The sequence below is a fragment of the Trachinotus anak genome, unplaced genomic scaffold (genome assembly GCF_046630095.1).
Source record: "Trachinotus anak isolate AG129_WGS33_773 ecotype Australia unplaced genomic scaffold, CSIRO_AGI_Tana_v1 ptg000005l, whole genome shotgun sequence".
In the NCBI taxonomy this organism is placed as follows: domain Eukaryota; kingdom Metazoa; phylum Chordata; class Actinopteri; order Carangiformes; family Carangidae; genus Trachinotus; species Trachinotus anak.
Window position 1 is genome coordinate 22,226,852 of NW_027273856.1, and position 14,976 is coordinate 22,241,827.

The 14,976-nt window shown below is 40.4% G+C and overlaps 3 protein-coding genes across 6 annotated transcripts in view; 1 reads left to right on the forward strand and 2 right to left on the reverse strand.

Annotated features, from left to right (window-relative positions):
* Positions 1-5,625, reverse strand: part of LOC139621977 (G-protein coupled receptor family C group 6 member A-like) — a 28,555-nt gene extending 22,930 nt beyond the window's left edge. Inside the window, exons 1-4 of one of the 3 annotated variants that reach the window (XM_071478986.1) lie at positions 5,440-5,625; positions 5,013-5,082; positions 3,364-3,479; positions 272-361 (exon numbers count right to left, since the gene is read on the reverse strand). The gene's annotated coding sequence lies outside the window, so the exon portion shown is untranslated. The remainder of the gene's footprint in view (positions 1-271; positions 362-3,363; positions 3,480-5,012; positions 5,083-5,439) is intronic. The other 2 variants (XM_071478985.1, XM_071478987.1) reach the window with 2 other exon arrangements.
* A 58-nt stretch (positions 5,626-5,683) lies between these two features.
* Positions 5,684-9,443, forward strand: rsph9 (radial spoke head component 9). 2 transcript variants are annotated; one of them, XM_071478991.1, is made up of 5 exons: positions 5,684-6,192; positions 6,294-6,456; positions 6,810-6,939; positions 7,032-7,178; positions 9,140-9,443. In XM_071478991.1, exons 1-5 carry the CDS (start codon positions 5,966-5,968, stop codon positions 9,298-9,300), a joined length of 828 nt encoding a protein of 275 aa, XP_071335092.1. In that variant the 5' UTR covers positions 5,684-5,965; the 3' UTR covers positions 9,301-9,443. The 2 variants fall into 2 exon arrangements, with proteins under 2 accessions (XP_071335092.1, XP_071335091.1); XM_071478990.1 differs by having other exon boundaries at positions 5,693-6,192; positions 6,294-6,462.
* Positions 9,444-9,527: 84 nt separating this feature from the next.
* mrps18a (mitochondrial ribosomal protein S18A) lies at positions 9,528-12,996 on the reverse strand. The gene is made up of 6 exons (XM_071478992.1): positions 12,809-12,996; positions 12,183-12,214; positions 11,691-11,795; positions 11,465-11,588; positions 10,161-10,233; positions 9,528-10,068 (listed from the first exon to the last, which is right to left on the reverse strand). The coding sequence occupies exons 1-6, from the start codon at positions 12,954-12,956 to the stop codon at positions 9,924-9,926; spliced, it is 627 nt and encodes a 208-aa protein (XP_071335093.1). The 5' UTR covers positions 12,957-12,996; the 3' UTR covers positions 9,528-9,923.
* Between the last annotated feature and the right edge of the window lie 1,980 nt (positions 12,997-14,976).

The following is a 14,976-nucleotide window of genomic DNA, read 5'->3' on the forward strand; positions in this document are numbered from 1 at the left end:
GAGAGAGAGAGAGAGAGAGAGAGAGAGAGAGAGAGAGAGAGAGAGAGAGAGAGAGAGAGAGAGAGAGAGAGAGAGAGAGAGAGAGAGAGAGAGAGAGAGAGAGAGAGCAGTAAAGACACTATTCTCAGTGTTAAATGATCTCCGGTATGCTGGAGGTGATAGTGTTACTCACTCTATAGCCTGGTTTCTTGATGAAAATCTAAAATCACATAAACATACACTGCATGACTCCCATGCATAGAGACTTGAAGACTGATTTGAACAGACATACCTCAACAAAATCACATGAGAAAGCTGTGCAGGGTCAGGATGCAAGGGCACTAATAACTTGCAGATATCCTCATGTGGCTCTGAGGATGAGCTGGGAAAGAGATGAGAGTTTGATATTAGACACCTGATATACTGTTGGTTCAGTCTGTTTAATGTGCATTTAATGTATGTTCACTGTTAGAGACAGCCTTCTGCTAGCTCAGTGGAGCAGGAGTAATGTGGATGTTAGGGCTGCAGGAGCCTGGGAAGCAGCTCAGTCCTGACAGCAGCAGAAGCCAGAACTACAGTATGCAGCTTTCCAAAACCACACACCAAACTTTGACCTGATGTTAAACACACCACTAATTCACTGGCTCATTTTTGGCTCACACGGTTCTTGGCCTCTGGTGATGGGTGTGTGAGAATCTAATCTGAAGTTTGATCCTATTACATGCAAACTGGGAGCAGTTTGTGTAAAAATTTTTTCAAACAGTCTGCTTAGATGTTCAAATTGTTGACTCACTTTATACCAGCAATAAGGTAATATTAGCTGACATATTAGCCTGGCCTATTTATCAGTCTGTTTCTAATCTGATCTAAACTGACAGAGAGGAAGTGTTGATACTGAACAGATTCAGAAAATATAGTTAAGTAAATGAGGAGAGTAAAAATGAGCTTTGAAATGTGAGTAAAACAGATAAAACCTACTGATTATGATAATTACTGTTTTTGAGCAGATGGTTGGCACCCCAGGTCAAATGAAACCGCAGTGATTCAGCCTGTAAGGTATTACTAGTTTACACAACACGCCCTTGTCTGGATCAAAATATTTATCCAGTCTTAATCCAAACCTCTGTGACTGTTTTTGTTTAGGTGTGCAACCCACTGAACTCAGCGCCCTCAATGCATTCTTGGTATTGTTGTTGTCTGTGCTTTTGTACACCACAGACACTATTATTTAGTCACTTCACTCCCTCTCTCTCAGTATTCACTTAATTCTGCACTCCCAGGCCACTGGACTTAAGAAAGAGCCGCTGTGTTTCCGCATGTGTGTGTGTGTGTGTGTGTGTGTGTGTGTGTGTGTGTGTGTGTGTGTGTGTGTGTGTGTGTGTGTGTGTATCAAATAGGAATTAAACCCATTTGGAGTTCTGAGGTTTTGGGGTCAGGTTTCCTTCATGTCACCACAAAGATCGATGGATGTGACCTCTGACTGCTCCAATTTGTATATAAACATGGCACTGGCCAATCACAGCATCGCGTGGGATCATGCCAACCAATGAGAATGTCTGGCAGCATCGTGCTCTGTGGCACTCCCATCTTTTGTCCGTCAGGATTAGTGCCGTGGCAACGCTGGTCGCCTGGGAGGTGAGTTTCCCAGAGCAGCGGGACCAGGACAGAAACAGACCGCTTCGTTCCAAGTATTACTTCCTTCCCGGCCAATTGGGAAACACAAATGAAGTGGTGTGTATGTGTGTGGGTCACTTCGTGTCTTGCAACTTCACCTAGACGGCCAACTCTAATGAGGTGCCATCCTGAGCAACAAGTTCTAAGTGTGTTTGTCTGTGTGAGTGAGTGGGAGGGTTGGTGAGGGGCTGTCCTTGTGTATTCTCTTCTGTGTGGGGTACTCTTTGGAGAAGTCACCCCACTCTCCCTCCCTTTTCTGTTGGTGGACTACATTAGCCGGAAGGGCAGGGAGCCAGGCAGCTGAAATCACCGCTGCTGATCAAGCATGTGACTCCAGACCGAGCCCTTTTGTTTGGACAATTACAGCCAACACACAGAGTCCAGAAATTTCACTGTGGCATGGGAATAGGCAAGCATGGGAATGAATAGACTTTAGAAATTATTAAAATCTGGTGGTGTTTAAATTTCTGTTATTGAAAAAAATGGTCTGCAATGTTTTTTGTTTATTTATACCCCTTGGAATTTCATAAAATCAAAGCCCATTTTTGATAGAATTTATGGTCGACATTTTTTCTGCAGTAGCCATTCAATGTATTTACATTCTCCCCTCAATATAGTTGTTCTCATAGGTAGTGCCACGGACGGTGACAGTAAATATCATGGTACATTCTGTCATCCGACATCGTTTTCTGCTCAATGGCTGACTTTTTAAAGATGAACCATGTCCATATAATGGAAGTTGCACTGCTCTTTTTTAACCAACTTCACCTCCTCTTTGTTTTCAGCCATTTCTAAACTTCCAAACAAAGGATTGACTGTCACGTTTTCCAGACAATTCACTGATTCAGTATGATTACGAAGAAGCCTATGACAAATCTTCCTCTTCTTTCTGGCAGACTAGTTATGATTTAGTGCATTGCTGCCTTCCACTGGTGTAGTTATGTCATTGCCACTTTAGCTATATGAGGGCTCTACCAGTCAGCACGGTATGATCAGTATCCATTTTGTAGGGCAAAGTCATGTTTACTTTCTGTACCATTAAGACCATCCACCCTGAGCCACAATACAAACAGACCTCATTTCATATGAATCTGCTGTGCGTTCGAAGACAACAGAGTGGCTATTACAGAAAAGATGACAACCATAAATAGTATCAAAAATGGTGTTTAATTTCAGGAAAGTCTTAGGGGTTATAACTTTAAATGGTGAGAAAAAATTGTAGAGGACAGGGGTAATAAAACAGTCCTCCAGCATGAATGGGAACTCTTTTTTATTGTATTGTTTGTTCTGTTTTATTGCATCCAAATTAAGTTCCCCATTCAGAAACCCTCACATACTTGGATTTCAGGGCCATATAAGTCGTCTGGCAAAATTGAAGACAGTGAAAATCAAGACAGTCTAACAAGATGAGGGACCAGAACAGACTCGTCAAGCACAAGATTGGCCCAACACCAATACAGACAGTCCAAAATCATTTGTTGGACAGTAGCCAATCATATTTCTCAAAGTGTAACTTAAGCCAACTTCATACTGCTTACAAGACTGCTGGAAGTGAGCCAGGATAAACCAAACAACCGATGGTCCATTTAACGTCTTTTAAACAGGATTTGCTTCACAGGCTGCTCAGAGCAACCAGTGATTTAAGCAATACTAAGTCTGCCTGAAATCAGTCAACTGGTAATAACATGGAAGTGATAGGAGAGGATTCACCTGGAGTGTCAAGACGCTGGAGTGGGTGGAAGATGAAAACCCTTTGGTTAAATGTTGCAAGACAGTCGGATGATCATGATGGTGACAGGATGGTGGAGCTTTGCCCAATACCCAGTCTAAAAGACACAATCAAAGATATTCTGAGGTCAGATTGGTAGACAGATGGCTGATGTCAAATATAGTATGAAATTTGACAGCATGGCAAAGAGAAAATTAATGAAAAGCCTGAAATTTATGAATGAAGATTTGAGCAGAAAGATGATCTCACCAGTAGAAGAGAGAGAGAAAAGATTTGTGCTTATTGCTCAGTGAAGCTTTTCCTTTCCAAAACTTTACCAGCTGACCATTAAACCAACAGTGATTAAACCAAGTCACATAACAAGTAGTACAGACGGAGGCAACCCACTCTCAAAATAAAACTCTTTGCTATGTCACCCTTGACAAGCAAACAGATTTGACTGTCAAATACAAAGCATCCAAGTGCAAATGTTCAACACAATAACAAACACGGTGACACCTATCCCATTCTTCCTCCTCTTCTATGTTTCAGCTATTTCAGTTGCAGCCAAAGCACCTCTACAGCCACAACCTGAAAACAGACATGCACACACGCCTTTTTTTCTGGCTTTAAAAATCGATTCTTGAAACCGCAGTAAGCCCAAAGAAAGACAGAGTTTATGTCAGAAGCTGGTAAGTTACCGTGAAATATTATGGGAAGACATAACAAACTTATCTCCAGCATATCTCATTGTGAATTACAAGTGGACACCAAACCTCACTCATGCTGTTTCTGTTCCGTAAATTGCAGATAAACACACACAATGACTGTGTGCACACAGACATTCTGCAATGATTTCCAAGGACTATTCACTCCTATTCCCATGTGCCATGCAGTCACGTTAGAGGGATCTGAGCATGCATCCTGCCAGCTGTGCAAAGGGCTTAACCAATTCTGTCCTCCAGACACTTTAGTCGAAACTGCCAGACACAAAACTGCCAATCTTTGGTCCGTCCCTTCCTCTGCTTGTTTCCCTCTCTGCCATGAGCTTCATGGGTGAAAGAGGGAGAGTGCTTGAAGCCAACAAAAGAGCCCACGCTCAGCACTAAGGAGAAGTTACCAACAGCTCAAAAATGTGAGATTCTGTCTGTTAGAAGACGGAAAATAACAAAGTTATTCTACTAACTACATTAGACATTAGTCTATTAATCATGTACTGCATATGAAAGGACAGCTCAGAAAACTATGTTGTGTGTCTTTGCTCCTCTTTCTCACACCATGTATATGCACAGTACATGTGAATCTCATTCAGTCGGCTCTATCTTCTAAGGTACTCAACACATACTGTACTGCCACATAAAGCAAAGACATTAAGGAGGGGAGAGGAAAATTAATCAACATCATTATCAATAAGCAAAATCAAGCATTTCCTCTGTGCGGACAATATTGCACTACAGTTAACAATAATAAGAATAACAACAATAAGAAGAGGAAGAAATGATACTGACTGTGGTTCAGCAATTTTTCACAGATTTCTCTTCTAGTTTTAATGTATTGTACTTTTGTACTCTAATTTATTGTACTGTTTTGCATGTTAAGTCTAAGTCAGACCAAAAGCAGAGGCGTACTCAATTACATCAGTGATGGTTACCTTCCATTTAAGTGTCCCCTGCTTTTATGCATGAACTGGTGCATCCTCACTGTCATGGCCTCCTCGGGAACTTAAATGGAAAGGAGCCATTATTATCGATATCTGTTGTACCTGTGCTTTTCCCTGCGTGACAGGTTGTCTGGCATTAAAAAAAGTCCATTGGCCTGAGACTAGTTGAAGTTCCTGATATTATAAAGTGTTCGGCGAGTTGTAGAGCTGGGCAATGTTGCAACATTGTGAGATGAACAGATATTTTGTTCAGTTGTGTTACATAACAATAACACAAACATCTGTGCCAACTGGCTGTTCTCGCTGAGTGGAATAAATAATAAATGCCACTAACTTACCGCACAGGACTTATTCACAATATCATTCTTTTTCAACATTTTTTTTTTTTTTTTTTTTAATGTGTGTGTTTATATCATACCTTCCACAAGCAACGGAGTTTGTGCAGAAACATCAGGCCATTACTTGTTCTCACAGTGACAAACTAAATTGAGCGCAGCCATGTTGATTTTCACGGACTCCTTCTGTCCGCTGGGACCGCTGCTCCTTGCACGCACACACTTGAGAGGAAGGGCGATGACGTCAGACCAAACTCCCGCGTAATCTGGTTTGTATTACCGCAACAATGAAACAACACCCAAAAAAGTATGTGTGGCAACAATTTGTTTTGTTTCTTTCATGTGCAGTGGCAGCACACCCAACTCAAAAAGCTCTAAAAAAAAAAAAAAAAAGGTTATTTGCAAAAGAAAGAAAGGAAGAAAACAAAACAACTCGGGCGTTGCTATGGCAACCACGTCGACGCGGTTTGTCGTCATTGGCAACCAGTGTGGTAGCGTTTAGACCTGATAGCTTTTGGTAGCTTACAGCTAGTTAGCAAGTAGTTTAAAAAAAACATCAACGTTAAGTTAAGTAATATCTATGTTGTAAGGCCGCTTATTGGATAAACAATGGACTCAAACTCGTTATACTATTCCTTGGATCTCGTTGCCGGCAGCGGGTATACTTTGAATGTTGAGCAAAGAACCGCCCTAGAGACTTCCTTGGTGATTCTGAAGAAAAACTACAAATTCCATCGAGTCTTGTTTTGGGGCAAAATATTGGGATTAAAGGAGGATTATTTTATTGCTCAGGGGAGAGGAGAAGATGAGATGAAGGATAAAAGGAATCTGTATAGGTAGTATAGCCTCAACTGCGTTTCTGTTTCATTTACCACTGTATGTCTGCCCTCGACTGAGTGAGATACCTGTTTGTGTATCTTTTGGCTGTTATCTCCAGCTTCAACTGCATGGACTGGTTCCTGCTGCCCCCTGCCACAGAGTCTATGATTGATGAAGTGTCCAGAGCTGCCAAGAATCGCTTCGTAGGAGATCCCTCATATGTGTATGAGCACCTTGAGATCCACAGGCAAGGTGAAGGAAATGAGGCCGAAGAGGAGGAGGTATGGGTAAGTGTGATCCATAATGTGTACTTGTAAACTGAACATATAAGACTGTCAGATGAAACTCAAGACCAAGTACTTCCAATCATGCAGAAGAAAAAAATACTTTGGGACAGCAATATGCAGTAGAACTGTAAATAAAGCCAAAACAAAGAGGAATGGGGGACCAAAGATATCTCAGGTCAGCAAAAAACAAATGTTTTTGGTTTTTTTTCATTAAGGGTTAGTGCTAAAGAGAATTGCAGATTAGTCTCAAAACTGAGGTAATTCAGTGATACATTTTTTTCTTGATATTAACACTACCTGTACAATCATGAAATTCCAGCTTGGTGATGGACTGTTCTTGGTTTCAGACCAAAGTCAGTGAGGAGAGCAGGCTGGCAGTGACAGTTCATCAGATCGATGAGGAAGTGTCTGTCGTACCACGTGGTGCCTTTGTCAAGAATCCACATGGCCTTGTCCAGATCAACCGCAGCTTTGGAGGTAAATACATATTACTGTGTCACACTGTGTAACTTGCTGGTTCAGTCCTCAGTGTAAGTTTGAGCTTCTTGTCTATGTGCATTGTTCCTCAGGTCTCTCTCACTCAGAAGCTGGGAAGCTCAGCAGTTTCCTTCACTTCAGCGAACCAAAGAATCTGAAGAAGAAATCCGTCCTGGAAATGGGTGAATTGAACCCAGCTGTTGACTTCCTGGATGTACTGAGTGATGACATTCCTAAAGGTGAAGCCATAGGGCTCGGTCCACCGTACACTAAAACATGTCACCCGTTGTTTCATTACATACAATTGAAAAAATATGACATCTTACAGATCTTGTTGCAAATATTTGCACTCCTCTTTGCTACCCCTTTTATTTTATTATTAGTGAGGGCTTGTAAAGAAAACTACAGTATATCCAATCAGTCAAGAAAACTGTCATCATATAATCTGGACCCATTAACACACAGCTATGTAGTGGATATTTTCACACAATGCCTTTACAATGTCTATGATACAACTTGAGGTTATTCACTTTCACTGTGTTCCAACTGCCATGGTACATTACAGCTAATGAGGTGTGATATAACAGAAATCATTAAGGTGATTCAACTGACTGAAAGTCAAGAGCGATGTCTTCCAAGTAACAGAACAATTGAATCATTTTAACTGTAAAATGCTAGATTTAAGCAAGGCTACACTGATAAAACTTTCTGATGTCAAACCACCTGCCAGATGGAAGAGGTTTTCTGGGAATGCTGCAAGACTTTCTCTTTAACTTTTCTCAAGAATTTTTTTACAAATAGTGATTTGATAACCCCACTCCTACCATTACCATAGTTTTTAGAAGAAATGTCTTGGCTCTTAGTCCTGGATTAATGGCGCACATACTGCAACTAGAAAAGTTCAGAGAACAGTACATGGGAAGAGGACCAACAGAAACCAAACTGATTTTAGATGATTAATGGGGCTGCATACATCTGCAGATAAAACTAAAACAATTCAAGTTATAATAGTGTTTTAGGAAGTTTTGGCTGATTTAACAAATGACAACTGCCAGGTATTATCCAGAGCACACACGTCGTAGATTCATCATTCTTCCAAGCAGGCAGAATTTTAGTGCAGTATGACAATGAACTTGTGGAGACTTGTTATCTTGAGAAGGCTAATTCCCCACAAGTGATACTGTATTGCCTTTAATAATTTGTCAAATGTATAATTGTGGCAATGTGGTTGAAAGCATGAAATGATGATGTTGAGTCTTTGAGGTTTGTGTTTTTTGTGTTCAAATGCTGGTGAGTTGTTGAACAGTATGCCATTTATTGGAAAAAAAAAAATCTAACTCAGGGGGCAGACAATGAGCAAACATCAATAATGTAAACAGAAGAATGTGAATTTAGTGAGTGTATGAGTGTGAAAGGCTGAAAGAAAAACTGCTTAGTGTCCACGACCAAACATGCAACAGATGTCTGATTTTCTTCCACATGTGTATTTGTTTGTGTGTTCTTTGAGCTGATATGGATGTTAGCAGTGTCATCACTGCAACAGACACAACACAGCTGTCTTAATACCACACTCACTGCTGCCGTCTTAACAGCAGATCCCATGCATTTGCTGAACAGGAGAAAGAGTTAACATTTTCCAAATGGGACTCTGGGGAAAATGTGGGATGATGTATCTTGACGAGAAGACAGGTGCTTTCCTCTGAAATCCATTTTCCACATCCACTGTTTCCAGTTCCTGATTTACAGTTTTAGGCTTCCTCAGCTTGAGCAGAAAGCACCTGGGCATTACATTCTAAACTTCAGTGTAATTTTTGCTATTGCTTGTATCATACCCTGTCACTTTCAAAGGGAAAAAGTAGTGAAGCAAATGTCTTATTTATCTTTCATGAAAAGGAATCAATCAAATGACTTTGTGTTTACATAGTAGAAGATACAGTTCTTGTTCTCAATTCCCTGGGTCATGGGTTCATGGACACACCCAAACATATTGAGAAACAGGTTAGACTGTAGATATCAAGAGTGCAAAGGGTTGATTTATTGGAGTATCCTTTGGCTGCCCCTAGCATGTAAATAGTATAATCGTCTTGAAATCATTTCCAAAGATTACTCTACTCATCTACTTTGCAGTCAGCCAACATGATGTATCGGCCTCTTGCATTTAGCATCAACTGTTTACAAGCTTTTCAATGTTTGTGTGCAGGATCATGGAGTCTCCAGTTTGAATGTGCCAGCAAAGTGTGTGTGCTACGCAGTCTGTTGTGGCTCGGCCTGACCTTCTACCACGTGCCAATGACGCCACAGCACGGATACATCTACATCGGTGATGGGACCAAGAATTTGGACCTTCCCTTCATGCTATAAAGAAACGTCTTAAGAATTATTTTAAGGTACAAATCTCTCCTGTTCCTCTGTTCATATCAATCTTCAAAACCAAAATGAATTCTATGTAACTTAACACAGGACTTTTTGATTGCCTTATCTTGAAACAAATAAAGGGTTCCAGTCATGCAGTTTGTGTCTACAAGCTTTTTGTTCCATTTAGTTCTCATGCATAAAAGATATTCCTATACAGTAAACAAAAGGAGAGGCAGAGTAAACAGACGTTTTATTTACACATCTGTGTTGCCTTTAGTATATACAGTCAACATACCACCTACTTTGAAAGTGTAACACTGACCCGGTTGTTGCTCACATTAAGTTGTCAGTGAGTTCACTTCAAGGGCTTTTTTGAAAACTCAGACACAAAATAGATGGGTCTGTGTGGGGCTCAGCGTGATTCATTAAAAGCATGACGAAACTTAATAAACAAAAGGTAGAATAAATACAGATGGATGAAGCTTTTAGGCTTTTTCCCAAGGTGGTGTAACAAAGGTCAGGGTAAATTACAGATCTACTTGAAAGGCGTGGAAATCCACTGCATCTTGCATAATGGATCCACCCACTCTCCTACAGTTGATGTGCTGATTCGTCAGGCTTTCTGTCCTTCAGTGTTTTACATAAAGGGGCTTCACACTGTAACGCACATTGTCCTTGAGTGCTGGGTGGCCAACTAACATGCGCTTCTTACACCACTTCAGTCCAGTTTTATAGATGGGTTTCACTGAGTTAATGGACCAGCGAGTCAGGTATCTGTGCAAAAACAGACATGTAAAAGGTATAATTATTGTTTAGAATTGGTAGATAATAGTGAAAACATACACAGACACAGATGCATGCATCACCTGTTAAGTTGTGGCTTGGGCCTCTTCGGGACATGGCCCTCTGGAAGTTTGGGTCTGTGGTCAGGGAGGAGACCTTGAACACAAAGACAAGTTTCACTTAAATGTGTCAGAGACTCACAAAATAAAGACAAATTTCATTTGGGTTCTATTGATGCCATACATTAAAATTCCCCATTTCCCACCAAATTTACACTGAAAAATGAACTCCATATCCCTGTCACCAAACTTTGCACAGTCTGACAGGTGATAGTTTTTAAAATCAGTTTGAACCAGCATCATGACAAGCTGACATAATTCAGCTTCAGTACTTATAATAACTTAAAATAAATTTACAATATATTGGGATATTAATATATTAGGGGTTTGAGTTGACACTAACCCTATCCTGTTATCATGTCTTGGCTCAGTTTGCAATTGCCAATTTGCCATTTTGCAGTGTACGGCTCCAGACTAACTTTTCCACTGGTACCACCCTTTTTTGTGATCAGAGTCCCACTTTAGCTATGTTATAGGCGGTGTTGAACTTGATCACCACTTCATTCTGTCATTCTGTTATCATCTAACCACTGAAAAGACTTGAGGAGGGGCTCTGTGTTTCAGCTGATGCATTGATCTCTGTGGGTTTTGTGTTTCTTACTGTCGTTGTGCAACTTCAATGTTTCAAGTTTGAAATGTATGGACTCTGTAACATGTTTCGTGTTGCCTTTAATGGACAGGCCACATTGCCTACAATGCATACAGCGCAGCATTCCCCTCATACTGAACACATGGGTACTGCATTAGCCATTGTGGTTGAAAGTACTTTTTTTTCTTCTTTACTAACTCAGTGGGTCCCTCCCTGCCTGCACCTGCACTCTCATTATCAGGTGTGTCTGAGTCAGGACATGTCGTTGGCTCTCCCTCTCCACCAGCCTCCTCCTCTCTCCTCTTAAAATAATCTGCTATAGACCGCTTCATCTTGGGAACACTATAACAGCTAAATCAACTGTTTTGTGTAAGCAAGGAGAGACCAACTGAGCCAGTGAAGAAGATAAGATACCACTTTCAACAACAAAGGCTAATGCAGTGCCTGTGCCGGAGGGGCACCAAAACAGTCTATAATGATCATCGTGCACTTCCACATGAAATTTTAACTTGCACAATCTCAAAAAATGGTCACATATGACAGTCTGGAGCCCTGCAGTGTCAAAATCAATACTTTCATATGATTGCCTCCACCACATCCAGTGTTGAAACAGACAAGCCAAGTGAGGATATCTTGGAATGTGAAACTACGCAAACAAGGGTCAGGCAGTGACACAGACCTGCTCTGTGAGCCATCTGCACACAGACGGCAATCTTGCGATGTTCCTCTGGGCAGAGACCTGTGACTCTCCTTGGCAACATCCCTCCATCTGATCTGATGAACTGACTGAGCAACAAGACATCCTGGGAGGGGGGAAACAAGAAAATCATGCACTTTAAACAGCTGTTACCTTGTCAATAATATCTCTAATTATTTGGTCATTGCACGCCTGCAAACGTATTTACCGTGTAGTTGTATTTGTGCTGCAGGTTCCATCTGTAGATAGGACATTTGGCTGAGGGGTTTGGAGGCTGTGGTCCTGGTGCAACATCCACGGTATGTCCCTCAATCTGTCAACAGATGAAGATCACCACGGTTAGTCTACCAATAAGCTATGGTAGCTCCTTTGTCAGGTTCATCTTCTTAGAGTAGTGTGAGAAAGTGTTTCTTTTTTTAATCCCTCACACTGTCTATCTAACTGTTGGTTACAGAGGTGTGCCAGTGCAGGTCAGAGGAGCCTCTCCTTTGCAAAACAAGGTGATGTGGTGTATTGCTCTCATTGCAATTAATACCTTTTGGTGTTGTTTTTTTTTTTTTTTATTGCCATTATCATGTTGCATCTAAAACATCAAAGCACTGGGTGCATCACAAATAAAACTGACAGAGGCCTATATATTAAAATCAAAACACTATATACAGTCATCATCGGTTTCATATTGCAGAAATTTTATACTTACGGTTGTTGTTTTACCCTCTTTCTTCTCCACCACTGTAGAAAAAGACATTGTATAACAGTCATTATAACAATCATCGATCACAAATATTGCCATTCTGTTTTTCTATACTGCCTTCCTACTCTGTGAAAGACATGTTAACAATGACAGTGCCAAGTAATACAACTATTAAGTTGTTTGATGGCGAGGAAAATACTATTTAACTTGAGTCACCATCTCAAAACAAACTTGATAGCAATTTGTGTTTACAATAAATCTTAATTCATATGGACGATACAATTAGTACTTTTCATGTGTAGACATATGTGTAACATTTGGATTCATAAACCACCCATTTATTGAAGGACATTAAAGTGAGGAGAAACAGTTATTTGGTTGAAAAGATGTACGGAGGGAAGAACTGCCCATTTGAACGCACGGCTTCTGCCTTTTTCCAAAATTCACGTTTTCTTTGACATATTTAGCTGGATTGCTAAGACGAGGCACTGCTTCCTCACAGGTGTACACTGGATGCAGGTCTTCATGGGATGAAATAACTGCGCTGAGTTGTCTGATATCACTGCCTTCACAGTAACATGCTAGCTAACACAGCGACAAGCTAAACCGTAAAGTTCGCAGAAAAGTCTCACCTTGGCGGATCCCTCTGCTCTGCATGGTTAAAGCAGACAGCTGAGGAACATTTATCCTCTCAAGGGCACTCACGCTGGAACCTGTGGCCCCTATTTTTAAGCCCGCAAATGAGGTCCACACAGACCTCAGCACACTGCGGGCCGCCATGTTTAATTTCTGACCTTCGCCTTCCTCTCTTCCTGTTTGATAATCTCGCGAGATTGAAAACAGCGACACGCTCGGCGAACACCTCTTATTACAAGGTATTGAAGCTCATGTTACTCTGAACAAACTCAACAGAAAGCGGGTTACCAAACTACATAAATCAATTTAAATTGCAGCTGTGTCCCTGTATGAAATTTGTTTGTGTTTTATGAACTGGCCTGATAAAAAAAAGTTTGTATGGCCAAGGGGAAATTCCTTTCAAAGTCCAGATAAATATATTAATGGCTCGGCTTTATGGACCTTTATCAAAAGCTTTACCTCAAAGGACAACATATTATGAGCCAAGATCTAAATATAATTAATCTTCGGTTAACCACAAAACACACTGCGGCACAGTGTCAAACAAAATTAAACACTAGAGGAAAATACAATGTCCAAGAATGTGTTTTCAACAAGACACAGTGAAAAGACATTAAAACTATCAAACCAATCTAAGACAAGGGATCACTTCTGGGAAAAGTACAAAAAAACAAAAAAAAAAATCTTTGTCTAGATAAAGCTAGAAGAGCCAAGAAAAAGATGTAGAAGACTTTGTCTGCATATAAGATTTAAACATAACGTGCCAGTGTGGGTGAAAATAAATGCTGCAGTCTATACAGTGAACTGCAGGATGTATCTTTGGATCTGAGCGATCGCTAGGAGATGCTTTTCCTTAGATGCTCAAAGTTCATAACAAAGACAGGGCCACTTTTCATACCTCCATTCATACCAGGCTCATCTGATGAAAGTATGAGGGGCACCTAGAGGAGCAGTGCAGGAACACGCCAAACTTTTGTCGCAGAAAGCAAAAGATACAGGTAGATTCTTCATGCACAGATAAAGAGACTCAGAGAAGATAAAGAGCTTGATGTTTGATAGTGTTATCATGAGAACACTGTGCCATTGTCCAGCTGTGATGTTTTTGTGTGCTGTTTTTAAAGTTTTGTCTCATGGCTTCATCTGTTTGCATTAAGAAAGCCAAGCCAACAATAGATCTACTTACAGAAGTTCTTTCATGGATGCAGGAAAATACATTTGTGGAACATATTCTTGTAAAATGAGAGGGGTAACAGCATAACATAGCATAGCATAGTGTAGCCTTAATGAAACATTGACTTCTTTTGCAGGATATCCTACAATTGCACAGATTTATGCTGGCGACTATTCTCCTTTGTTTGGTTTGGTTTTTTGTCCTCAAGGTGGATCTAAAATTTCACAAAACAAAATAATAATAGTAGTAATATGAAACTTTAACTTGGCCTTGAGCTTCAAAGTACATGCAACATTCTCTCTATGAACATATTGTTGTTGCTCATTTTTGGGTTCCTTTTATTATTTTTGGCCACTAGTAGCACTATGGACCAATGTTATTATGAGCTCACATACATGAGCAAGAGCACACAAGCAACTTCAGCAATTCAATATACAGTTCTGCCAAAGGTTTCACATTACTTCACTGACTGACAGTTAGTGGCAGTAACACTCAAAAAACAAAGGTAAGGAGGAAGAAGACTACAAGCGATTAAACATGGATGTAATCAGTGCACAATTTTGTTGGTTTACAATAAAAACACTGGGCACATTTAAGGTTTTGAAATCTGGTATTTTTGGAAGAGAAGATATTGCAGGTTGTAGACACTGGAGATCATGGTGATTTTTGGATGGATAAGTAAGGATTTCTCAGATCGATGCACAGATGATGTTAAAATTTCACCAACGTTTGGGATATTGTATTGTATATGTAACTTGTAAATTGCCTCCATTTCCCTTGCATATTGGTGCAATTGTGCAAGAATGCGCTGAGAAATGGAGCAATACGCCATCAAAGGCAGTGACGAAGAAGGCAGAAAACAAGTTAACCTGAATGTAAAAAAAATGGAGGTTTCAAAACATCCACAAATCTTTGTAAATGTTTTATGAGTAAGTAATTCCGTTCGACACGTTTGTTGGACGTCACACACAGGATACCTGCAATGTGTTTTGA

Bases quoted from the DNA above. Each gene is read 5' to 3' on its own strand.
- rsph9 (XM_071478990.1), top strand. From the start codon at position 5,966: ATGGACTCAAACTCGTTATACTATTCCTTGGATCTCGTTGCCGGCAGC. The intron at 6,193-6,293 runs GTAGTATAGCCT...TGTTATCTCCAG, and splicing joins GATAAAAGGAATCTGTATAG to CTTCAACTGCATGGACTGGT. The intron at 6,940-7,031 runs GTAAATACATAT...ATTGTTCCTCAG, and splicing joins GATCAACCGCAGCTTTGGAG to GTCTCTCTCACTCAGAAGCT.
- mrps18a (XM_071478992.1), bottom strand. From the start codon at position 12,956: ATGGCGGCCCGCAGTGTGCTGAGGTCTGTGTGGACCTCATTTGCGGGC. The intron at 11,589-11,690 runs GTAAATACGTTT...CCCCCCTCCCAG, and splicing joins AGCACAAATACAACTACACG to GATGTCTTGTTGCTCAGTCA. The intron at 10,069-10,160 runs GTGATGCATGCA...GTTTTTGCACAG, and splicing joins CCCAAGCCACAACTTAACAG to ATACCTGACTCGCTGGTCCA.